This window comes from Benincasa hispida, chromosome 3 (genome assembly GCF_009727055.1).
Source record: "Benincasa hispida cultivar B227 chromosome 3, ASM972705v1, whole genome shotgun sequence".
Classification (NCBI taxonomy): domain Eukaryota; kingdom Viridiplantae; phylum Streptophyta; class Magnoliopsida; order Cucurbitales; family Cucurbitaceae; genus Benincasa; species Benincasa hispida.
In genome coordinates, this window is record NC_052351.1 from 6,802,965 (window position 1) to 6,814,501 (window position 11,537).

Sequence of the window (11,537 nt, forward strand, 5' to 3'; positions counted from 1 at the left end):
GCATGTGGTATAGTCACCAAGTGTCACATAATTCTATCTTTAGCTAACAAATCTAACAGTCAAACTTTGATCCATGACCATTTAGATAATTTCTCAAACTTCAAGCATAACATATTCGTTTTGAAACTTCAAGGACCCTTTTCATTAGTTTACTTAAAAAAAAAGTGTGTTGTTTTTTCTTCTTTATTGTAGCATGAAGTTCAAGTGAGAGTCTTTACATCGAATAAGGAGTAGAATTACCAACAAGGGCGAGTTTGGGGGAGTTGTGTGAGAACTCCACTTTGTTATTTGACCCAAGAAATTCTTAAACCCACGGCTAAAAAACATCAGTAACTTATTGACTTTTTAAATGTAAACTCTACAACTAAACAACTTCCTTCAAACTTGACAACTTTCCAAACTCAACAATTACTAGACAAAGATTATGTTTTGTTTAATTTTTGAAGTGTTTGATTTTGAAAATAAGTCATGTTGAAAAAAATTGAAGTGTTTCACAATCACTCAAAATAGCTTTTAAAATACTTTTAAAATATATTTTAAACAGTTTTTATAAAAAAATTAAATAAAAATGACTTTTTCAAAAAAAAAAAGAAAAAGAAAAAGAAACATATTTTTCTCTGAACAATCTAAACAGATCTTAAACAATTTCATTTCATATCCCAGATGCTCTCTAAGTAGCTAAGACAAATGTCAATGTACCCCGCAAAGGCTGGAGTACTGAGAAAAACACATGCACCCAACAATGATTGATAGTTAAACATAAAATATTTAATTGATTGGACGGTGTAAAATGTCACTGAAACCCATAACCCAAGCATTTACAACAAAACCAAAGAACAGAGCAGGCTTTCCTTTTGAACATGCAACATACAATGAATGAAAAACTCTGCTATTTTTATTCTCTTTATTCACCATTTGATGTTACTCAACAGGCAGTTACTGAGGATTTGGAGGGCGACCGTTGGCAGAAGCTACACGAGAGCCCCATTCTAGTAGCTCTTTACTCGTGTCATCTTTGTGCACCAAAACTTCGATGAAACACAAAGATTCTTTGTGCTCATCGTTCGCTGTCGCAATTGCTTCTATTAGTTCTTGCTCTGTTCGTACCTGTAAGAATCGAGTAAAAGTTGAATAAACACTCAACTCAAAAGCTTAAACTATGACCAATGTTTGAGTTAAAACTTTGGGCTAACCTTGGCAGTCCAACATTTTCCTTCACCATTGTGGATGGCATCGACCAATCCAGTATAATTCCAGTTCTTGATAACATTGTATGGACCATCATGAATCTCTACTTCAATCGTATATCCGCCATTGTTGATGAGGAAGATGATTGTCTTTTGCCCACATCTAATCATTGTTGAAATATCTTGTGCCGTAACCTGAAAACCCAAAGATTTAACATGGATTTCAGATTCTTAATTTCGAGTTATATAAATCAAATACATTCATCTAACTAACCACAAACCTGGAAACTCCCATCACCAATACAGGCAATTATACGCTTATCTTTAGTGGCCTGAGCATATCCCAAAGTGGCTCCAACTGACCATCCAATAGATCCATATTGCATTTGGAATTCATAGCTGAACACAGCCACACAAAAGGGTTACGACTCTGCAACTCAAAAAAGCTTCCGAAACCATATTATGAAATTGACAAATAAAGAAAGTGAGAAAACGTAAACAGTAAAAATCAACATAGTGATTTCTGTGATTCACTAACAGACAAAGGGAGAAATCAGTTTATTATTAGCGAGATCATGTGCTTATTAGCACTAAATAATAAATTCAAGGCATTCTACAACTGAATAACCAGGCTCACCCGCAATTTTCAGGAAGACGAAGCTTCTGACAGTTGAACCATGAATCACCAGTTTCAGCAATTACCGCAGTGTCACCGGACAACATTTGCTATTGGAAATTAAAAAGGAAAAAAAAAAAAAAAACCCATCGTCACGAAATTTGAAACTTTATCCTCTAATCATTCAAAGTTTTGATTTTAATTCCATGGCTGACCTGAACATGTTTGAAGAGAACATTGACTCGTAAAGGTTCGTCCTTTGCACAGTTGAGAGGCATACCAGGAGGGACATATATTCGGTGATGATTCTCAAGAGCAGTGGGGTTTTTCTTCAATCTTTTGGCCAATGCAGTTAGAAAATCAGCCATGAAAACCCAGCCAAAGGATGGGCCATTGCCGATGGTCACACGGTTCACATTCACCATCACAGCTTTCTCTTTTTTGACAAGCAAAGAGTACCCAACAGAGCTGTAATCATTGAAAATAGGCCCAACAAAGACATAAGCATCAGCTGATTCAACTATCTCCCCACAGAAACTGGTGCTCACAGCACCCCAATACGTCCCTATAAACTGTGGATGGTGCTCTGGCACCAGCCCTTTCCCAGACGGCATAACCGCAATCGGATATCCGCTTGCATCCGCGAGCTCGACAAAGGCCCGTTGTGCCTTTGCCACTCTTAGCTTGGGACCCCCCACAATCACTGGCTTCACTGCATTGTTCAGAAAATTTGCAGTTGCTTCAACTGCTGCGTCCAACCCCCATTGGTTGCTTATTCTGTGACAACAGTAGTGAATCCAGAATTTTATGTCAGATGACACAAATTCTCAAACATATATATACTTATAAATGTATTGATATTGAATATAACTTTCAATTGAAGCAATGGTCATTAGCAAACTATAACCAATCATCATTCTAAAGGAAAGGGAATATAATTGAAGAAGAATGATCATACTTTGGAGCAAGAAAGAAGGGAACAGGATCTCTAGCAAAAGTTGGATGAGAGATTCCAGGAAGATTGCAACTTATGCTGATATAAACAGGTTTGCTCTCCTTTAAAGCAGTTGAAATCGCAGTGTCTATCAACTCGTGCGCGTCGTCCAAATCATTCACAATTGCCTGCCACATTACCACTTAATAAACTCAACTAAACCATATTAGAGGCACATTAACTACTCATTCACTTTTGTCGAGTTTAATGCTTGAATTGACACTTATTCAGCTTCTTAAGTAAAACCCAAAAGCAGATTTCCATTAAAAAAAGCTTTGAAAGATCTGAGAGATACCTGGTAACAGGTGACTGTTTGAAAACATCGAAGCTCTTGGGTGAAATCAGGAAGGCCAATTGTATGATGCAAGATCCTGTTAGTGCCGTAATCGTTGGAATTTGGGCCACCCACAATGCAAATCACAGGCAAATTCTCACTGTAAGCACCAGCAATAGCGTTCAACACGCTAAGCCCACCAACAGTGAAAGTGACAACACAGGCACCCACGCCCTTGGCTCGAGCATAGCCATCGGCGGCGTAGCCGGCGTTGAGCTCGTTACAGCAACCGATCAAGTTGAGTTGGGGCTCGGAGATCAAGTGATCCAAAAGGGTCAAGTTGAAATCCCCAGGAACAGAGAACACATCACTGACTCCAATCTCGACGAGCCGCCGAGCGAGGTGACTGCCGAGCGTGCCGCTTGAGGCATTGGGAGCCACCGGCACTGAAACTGAAGTGGGAGGAGCCCCAGAGCCAATTGAAATAGCAGATTCCATGTGAATAAACGTAAGTCAGAGGTTTAAAAGTTCTGATTTGAAGTTACTATTTGTGGGTGGTGTTCTTATTATAGGATTATTGAAGAATGGGGAAAGCTCGAAACTTCGAGATGGGTTTCTGAAAACCGTGGGCGTCGGGATGATTGATAAATTCTAAAGTGAAACTTCATCATTTATCCTCGTCTAAAAAACAGGCCAACTTTCTAAACAGTGGATTCTTTTGAATATGTTAATTTTAAAACAAAACCATGACCGGTTTACAACTTGTTTGTCAGCACTGTGGTTTTGGCTCCAGACGTTTAAAATAATCCGACTTTTCATGTACCTAATAGCAATTAGCAACTTGCAATTTTGGGGTGGAGCTCAACATAGAAAGAAAGATCTTGGTCTAACCTGGGGCAGGGTGCATCTGATTATTCCTAAAAATCTCTTTTTATAATGGGAGATATCTCCTCTGTATTATCGTTGACTGTTGTGGTAATGAGGTTTGACCCCTGTTTCAAACCTGAAACCAAATGTGATGCCGCTGTTTATGACGACTGTCATATGAAAATTCTTGCCTGTTCTTGTGCTTTTGTCAAAAGAATGAAACTTCTCGATGGTCAGATCAGAAATATAGTTCCTTTCTTTGTGTATCCATTGTTTCTGCCATCGATGAGCCATCAAAATAACTAGCCTTTCTGAATTGGCCCATTAATTAGGCCGAGTAAAAGGGAAGAGTCGATGATGTTGATGTTATTTTATAGAAGTGTTTCCCACGTAGATGATCTCTACTATTAAACTACAACTGGGCCGGAATGCACTTCAAGAACAGATCCTTGGATTTCAACAAGTTCAATTTTCCATACTGACCGTTGATCAAATGGATGCAAAATAATTTGTTGAGGCAATACATCGAACAGTTGGGCGAAATGTCTATTCCATTTCCAGCCCGGTTTTTTAGAGTTTTGCGTGCGAATCCTTTTATACAAAATATTCCTTGCACAATTTTATCAAGCTTGTGATTAGAAAGGGTTGGATAATTGATTAAAATAGCTCATTTTAGGTTTCTTTTTGACAAAAGGACTTGGAAAACAAACTATTTTTGGACTCATGATGACTCATAATTATAACTTAATATTACAAATTGTACTTTTCATTTTCATCATAAATGTCACGGTGAACTTCATATTTTCAAAAAAATAAGTGGTCTTTTACCATTTAATCCTCCAAACATTAAAAAAAATTTAAAAGTGAAAAACTTTTCATATTTCACCAACTTCTAATTTATTTTTAATAATTTCATTTCTCTCTCATCTTTTCATATCCAACTCACATTTCATATTCTTCAATTTCTCTCTCAAAACTCTTGCTCTCTTCTTTCTGTCGCTGCCTCTCTCTGTCCACCTTGCCACCGTCACCACTTCCCTTTGTCGGTTGCCATCGTTGTCATCTCCCTCCATCCATATCCATCCACCTTGCCACCGTTGACGATGCGCCTACCAGGATCTAGTCGTCGCCTTCTTCTTTAGATGCGGTGTATAGAGCAAATCTTCCAATGTGGGGTGAGCAGATTCAACACATCTTTGACATGTGGCGAGTAGATATGGCACATGGCTGTTTTTACGACGTCGGGCTAGGAGATTTGTACGACGTCGGACTAGGAGCGTGGGGTGATTTTTCCGGCCTAGGCAAGCAAATTCTGCGTGGGGCGAACTAATCCAACATGGGATAAATCATTTGCTTGGAGTTCTAGATGACGACGATCGACGGAGGTATATATGGTGGCTTTTTTTATATATACTATAATATATACTATCATACGAGTTTTTTTTTATATATATATAGGTGATTTTTTGTTTTCAATATATAGGTGGTTTTTTATATGTACTGTGATATATATATATATTTTTTCGATATATAAGGTGGTTTTTCGATATACACATTGATATATTTCTTTGATTTTTTTATTTACTTTATTTATTATGATATATACACTAATATATATTGAACATTAAGTTCATTTGTGATTTATATATATTCGTTTTCAATCTTCCTAGTATATTTCATATATTGTTTACAATATTTGCAAACATCTAAGGCAAAATGTTCTAAACTTATATTTAAAAATAACCATCAATCTAAAATATGGTATATATATAAAAAAATCATTTTACTTGTATATTTAAAAATACGTTGGTATATTGAAAAATGTTTTACCATTTTACTAGTATATTTGATATATTGGTTTGAATATTTGTTAACATCTAAAATGATGTTTGAAGATATAGAGACATACATGTCAAAGCAACAAAATATCAATATCTAATTAGAAGTGCATATATATCATAATACTTGGGATATATATATCAAATAAACAATAAAATATATTGACATACATATAAAAAAGTATTTGAGATTTGAGTTCTAAGGTATATTTAAAAATAACTATGAATATTTGAGTAGATATAAAATATATTTACTAGTATATTTCATAAATTTTTTAGAATGTTTCCAAATAAACAATAAAATATATTACATGTACAAGTGAACAAACATGAATCAACCACATAATATAAAAGATTAACATAGAAAATGAAATGATGATTTATGTCAAGAATTGAATCAATATCTAATTTATATATTGTGGTATATTTCATATATTTGTTTAGAATATTTTCAAATACCTAACAAAATGTTTCGAAATATATTTTAAATGACCAAGAATTCGTAAAAAAAAAATACAATACGCGAAACCAACAAAATTAGAAAATAAAATATCATTAAATGCATTTTCTCTCTCCAATTAAATTAAATAAAGGAAAAAATTTCAAATTTTCTCTTTCCAATTGAAAATGTTAAAAAAATTATATTAAATGCATAATAATACAATTTCTCTCTCCATTATTAATTCAATGACCAAAAACGAAAATAAATAAAAAAAAATGAATAATTATACAAAGAACAATTATGCACCAAAATTTTAAAAAAGGTAAATCTATACCAGAATTATAAAAAGCCTTCATTGAAAAATTAAAAAAGAAAATATATTTTTGGAAATTACGATCTATGATTATTTATGTAAAAATCTCTAATTATTTTGTGTGCTATCAGCTCATAAATTTTTAGGTGCTTTACTTACCAAAAAAAAAAAAAAAAAAAAGCAACTACAAGATTAGAAAGCTTAAAGAGCATCCAATTTTATTTTTTTCTAGTTATTCTTGGTCATAAAAAGGTCACATCTCCAACCTGTCACTTTCCAATTTTTTTATATTTTAAAATAAAATCCATTTATATTTTCGGCTCGGAAGTGGTTCTTTTTAGGTTGCATCTTCAATCTAATAATATACCTCTTCTTTGTATTGTAAAATACAAAGAAATAAAGAAGAGGTAAAATAGTCATCCTCATAATATCTATACTATGACTAGTAATATTATATAAGTCATTTTCGAAATATGGTAAAAATAGAATATAAAAAAAAAAAGAGAGAAAATTTCATAATTTTGATAATTAAATTATAGAAATGCCAACAAGAATATAATTTTTTTTTTTTTTACATAGTTATGTTAAATTCGTAGATTTAGAAATTTTATTTCAGACAATTAAATCTTCTCGAAACCTCTTTTTTTAAGAATTAAAAAGAAGTGTACCAAAATAATAGGGGCAAAGAAGAAGAGAAAAAAAATATTAGACAGGTAATAGATCTTCAAGGACCATTTTTTATCTCCGTAACCAAATCTTCCTGTATTGAGATCTAAGTTTGCTAGAAGTCATGAGATTAAATTGTTTGAAAAAGTATATATATATATTTTTATATAAACTTTTAAAATTTACGGTATTGAAAAAAATCAAAAAATATTTGGTGCTTGTATTTCCCCATTTTACCAATCTTGTGGGAGATTCAATATCTGCAGGTTGCTAGATTTCGGGCCGTTTATGTGGAAATAAGCCATTTGAAAGATGAGACCAAAGATCTATCTTTTCGGCGATTCCATTACAGAATTTTCTTTTGCTGATGGCGGCTGGGGATCCGCTCTAGCCAATCATTTCTCTCGCAGGGTATTGGCTGTTATACAAATTAATTCCCAACTTCGCTTTCATCATCTTTACTCATGTCTGATTCGAATCTGAAAAAGTTTTGGGTGCTTTTCATTGTTTGAATGTGATTAGGCCGATGTGGTGGTTAGAGGATACAGTGGCTACAATACGAGATGGGCGCTTAAGGTGATTGAACGAGTCTTCCCATCATCAGAAGAACACGGCGGTAGCGGAGACGGCGCTGCCTCGCCGCTTGCCGCGACGGTCTTCTTTGGAGCTAATGACGCTTGTCTTCCAGATAGATATGGGGCCTTCCAACATGTGCCCCTTCATGAATACAAGCAAAATCTCATTTCAATCGTCTCCTTTTTCAAGGTATATATCTTCTTGCTTCTCACGACTGCCATGTTCTTTGCCCCACATATTTATAATCTGTCATTGCCATAATATTAGCTATTTTGAGTTACATGGTACATTCTCCATTGATTTAACCAAGGATCTGTTGGAAAGGAATGTGCCCAGATGTTGGATTTTGATCATTGTTTAGAATTGGAGAAGATGTTATATGCATATGGAATGAATGGTAATGTAGTTATCAGTATGTTCTAAAAGTAAAACAATGTGAGCTTTAGGCCCAAAGCGGTCAGGGGATGGTATTATACCGTTTAAAGAAATGAAATATGTGTGTTGTCCTAATATTTTGTCTAAGGAAAATTAGCAGCTTTTTTACTTAATAGTTTTTAGGGAAGACACCCATTTGGTTGGCATGAATAGAGAAGATCACTTTGAATTGGGTTTTGTTTTGATGGTTAGAAATTTTTTTTTGTTGGATTCTCTTACTGTAATGTTAAATGCTTTGCAAGTAAAGTTTTACTTTATGATGGGACTATACCTTTATTCTAAATCTTCTTGTGAAAACTTTTTGTTACTGAAATTAAGTTAGTGGTTTGATTGTGGTGCCTACATGTTCTACTATTCACAAACAAAACAAAAACACAATGATTTTATCTATTTAACTTCTCTTTTTAGCAATTCAAATAGAGTCTGAGTTTGCTTCTATTGGATTTGCAGAAGAAATGGCCTGCAACTCGTATTCTGATTATCACTCCTCCTCCTATTGATGAAGAAGGGCGTTTACAGTATGGTTATCTCTCCTACTGTCTTGGTTTAGCTCAAATTATTTTGAGAGATCTCGAGTCTTGAGTTTTTAAATCGTACTTCTGATGATGGGAAATCACAAAATGATACAATCTCTGCAGGAACCCTTACGTTTCAAATCCATTAAATGAGCCTGAGAGGACTAACAATGCAGCTGGTGATTATGCCAAGGCTTGCATTGCTGTTGCTGCAGAATGTGGGATTTCTGTTATTGATATTTGGACTAAGATGCAGCAAGTTCCTGGCTGGGAAAAGGCTTGTTTAAGGTATTTATGAGTTCACCCTTATGTTTGCGCTGATATCTTTTACTAAGCAGTTGCTTTGGATAATCTCCTCACATCATTACCATATGATTCGAATGTTTTGCGAACTCTGTATAGATTTTCCTGGAATTAACAAGATGTGGAATTATTTCAGGCCATTAAAATTTGTAAACTTGGCCATGAGCACATTTTTGTCACATCACGTAGCCATAGAATTAGATGTTATAGATTGCTTAATTTTAAGCTGCCATTTTCCCCTCCTCTTTGGTGGGCAGTTAGGATCTGTCAAAACTTCTCTTTCCTAACAGTTCTACTCTGCATGCTTTAAATCTCTGGCTCTTGATTGAAACGCTTCTCGTGCTATTATTCAGATAGCTAAAACAAAACAAAAATGGGGCTACTCAGTATAAAACACATAGTTAGAGGGGACTAACACTCCCCTCACAAGTCACACCTAACGCCTGTGTGAATATTCCCCTCGGCTAATAGACTACTCCTATCCCTCCGCTTTGCTTTTTCAACAAGCTACTTTAAATTATTTAAGCTCTATTAGATAACCATTTGGTTTTTGTTTCGATTTTTTGAAATTAGATTTGTTTTTTCATAATTCCTTTATAATGATTATATTCTTAAGGAATCATTTGATTTTTTAACCGAATTCCAAAAACTAGAACAAGTTTTTGAGAACTACTTTGTCTAGTTTTAAAAAATTTGTTTAGATTTTGAAAACATTTACAAAAAGTAGACAACAAAATGAAAGAAATTCACTGATAAAAGTAGTATTTATAAGCTTAATTTTCAAAAACCATGGATCAAAAACCAAATGACTACTAAAAAAACATCGGTTCTTTTCTCTTCTTGAATAGGTATACCAAATTGGAGGCCTATATTGAGACAGGCCGCAAAACGAGCCAGCGCAGCTAATTGGGGCTGCTCTGAGTTTATAAAAGGCCTATGACATATCTGTTGCTTATGGTTCTGCTTAAGGTGCTGTTTGGGTGTCTATTCTTCAAATATTTAGAAACTGCTTTATGATCAAGTTTATAATAAATGTGCATTTATGTATACTATCCCTGGCTTGTGTTTTGTCTCAACCTTAGTCCCTCTCAAGTTGAAAAGGCCCTTGAAAACAAACTCAAATAGAAAATAACTTTGAAAAACTCGCTATCCAATCAGATTTTTGTATTAAAAGTATCTTGATTTGATAGAAATAAGGACAACTTATTACGAGAAACCTTTCACTCCTTGCTCTGTAATATCTGAACCTAATCTATCCATTTGTTTGCAGTGATGGGCTGCACCTGACTCGAAATGGCAACACAATTGTGTTCGAGGAAGTTGTCAAGAAGCTGGAAGAAGAAGGATTGAGTCCAGAAAAGCTGCCTGCTGAGCTTCCACTTTTTTCAGAAATAGACTCTAATAATCCTCTCAAAGCTTTTGGAGAATTATGATAATCTTGACTGATGCAGCTCAGCCATAGCCGCCTGGTCATGTTAATCAATTAACTGAAACTGAGGATGTCATTGAAGAGCGACTGCAACTTATTCACAACCTATGAGATGTAAGAATGAAACTGAAACTCCTCTACAAATGATTTATATTGTTCAGAATAATAATGCTTACTATTAGGAGTTGTTTCATTCTTTCACAACTGCTTTATTATAGACATTTATAGGATTGTGAGTGAGAATGCAGGTCTCTCATTAAATAAATGGACTCCCCCTCAATTATACAATTTAAAGTTGGATGGATAATTGGTATGATAACTTTTGGATGAACTTGTCCTTAACATTTTTTTTATTTTATTTTATTTTATTTTATTTTATTTTATTTTTTTTTTTTTTTTTTTAAGAATGGAAAAGTCACAGTATGCGAAAAAATTTATTATAGTAAAATCCAATAACCTCTTTAATTACGAATCGAAGAAGAGAGGGGTCAAGGGAGAAAAGCTTTAGCATGATGATTATGTTTGTGAGAGTGTCACACACCGATTTCATATTACCGGGGGGGGGGGGGGGGGGGGGGTGGTGGGGTGTGTATGTAGAGAGAATAGGGAAAATAATTGGAGATTCACCTCAGAAAGACTCGATCTATATTAAAGTATGAGGTTTCATTAATTGGAGATTCACCTTAGAAAGAAGGTTTTTTTCCCCTTAAATTTCACCAAAAAGCATAGATTTATTTCAATTATCGTTTTCTTTCTGTCTCGAATAATGTGTCTTTCTACTAAAATCAGGTAAATGTCTATAATATGTAAATATCTCTTTTTCCCAAAAGTTGTCGGAATTATTTGTAATAAAATATTGACTACAATTGAAAATAACTTATCGATAAAATTAGGATACAATCTATACGTACGAAAAGTGATACGACATAATTACAACCTGATACATTTACTATGTGCACAACAATTTTACAAGTCACTATCGTGTCATATATTCATCTTCATTTAGGATAGAGAAAATGATTGTTTTGATACCAATTAAATTTAAGATTTAAAAAATGAAATTCAACATTTTAAAATTCAAT

The 11,537-nt window shown here is 34.2% G+C and overlaps 2 protein-coding genes across 3 annotated transcripts; one reads left to right on the plus strand and one right to left on the minus strand.

Annotated features, from left to right (window-relative positions):
- Nucleotides 1–746: 746 nt before the first annotated feature.
- Nucleotides 747–3,718, minus strand: LOC120074501 (pyruvate decarboxylase 1). The gene is made up of 7 exons (XM_039027650.1): nucleotides 3,093–3,718; nucleotides 2,762–2,925; nucleotides 2,019–2,580; nucleotides 1,825–1,913; nucleotides 1,469–1,586; nucleotides 1,194–1,382; nucleotides 747–1,107 (listed from the first exon to the last, which is right to left on the minus strand). The coding sequence occupies exons 1-7, from the start codon at nucleotides 3,567–3,569 to the stop codon at nucleotides 937–939; spliced, it is 1,770 nt and encodes a 589-aa protein (XP_038883578.1). The 5' UTR covers nucleotides 3,570–3,718; the 3' UTR covers nucleotides 747–936.
- Nucleotides 3,719–7,205: 3,487 nt separating this feature from the next.
- Nucleotides 7,206–10,774, plus strand: LOC120074068 (GDSL esterase/lipase At5g45920). Of its 2 annotated transcripts, XM_039027054.1 has the most exons (6): nucleotides 7,206–7,244; nucleotides 7,464–7,608; nucleotides 7,720–7,962; nucleotides 8,659–8,726; nucleotides 8,847–9,011; nucleotides 10,297–10,774. In XM_039027054.1, exons 2-6 carry the CDS (start codon nucleotides 7,510–7,512, stop codon nucleotides 10,457–10,459), a joined length of 738 nt encoding a protein of 245 aa, XP_038882982.1. In that variant the 5' UTR covers nucleotides 7,206–7,244; nucleotides 7,464–7,509; the 3' UTR covers nucleotides 10,460–10,774. The 2 variants fall into 2 exon arrangements, with proteins under 2 accessions (XP_038882982.1, XP_038882981.1); XM_039027053.1 differs by lacking the exon at nucleotides 7,206–7,244 and having other exon boundaries at nucleotides 7,401–7,608.
- The last annotated feature ends 763 nt before the right edge of the window (nucleotides 10,775–11,537 follow it).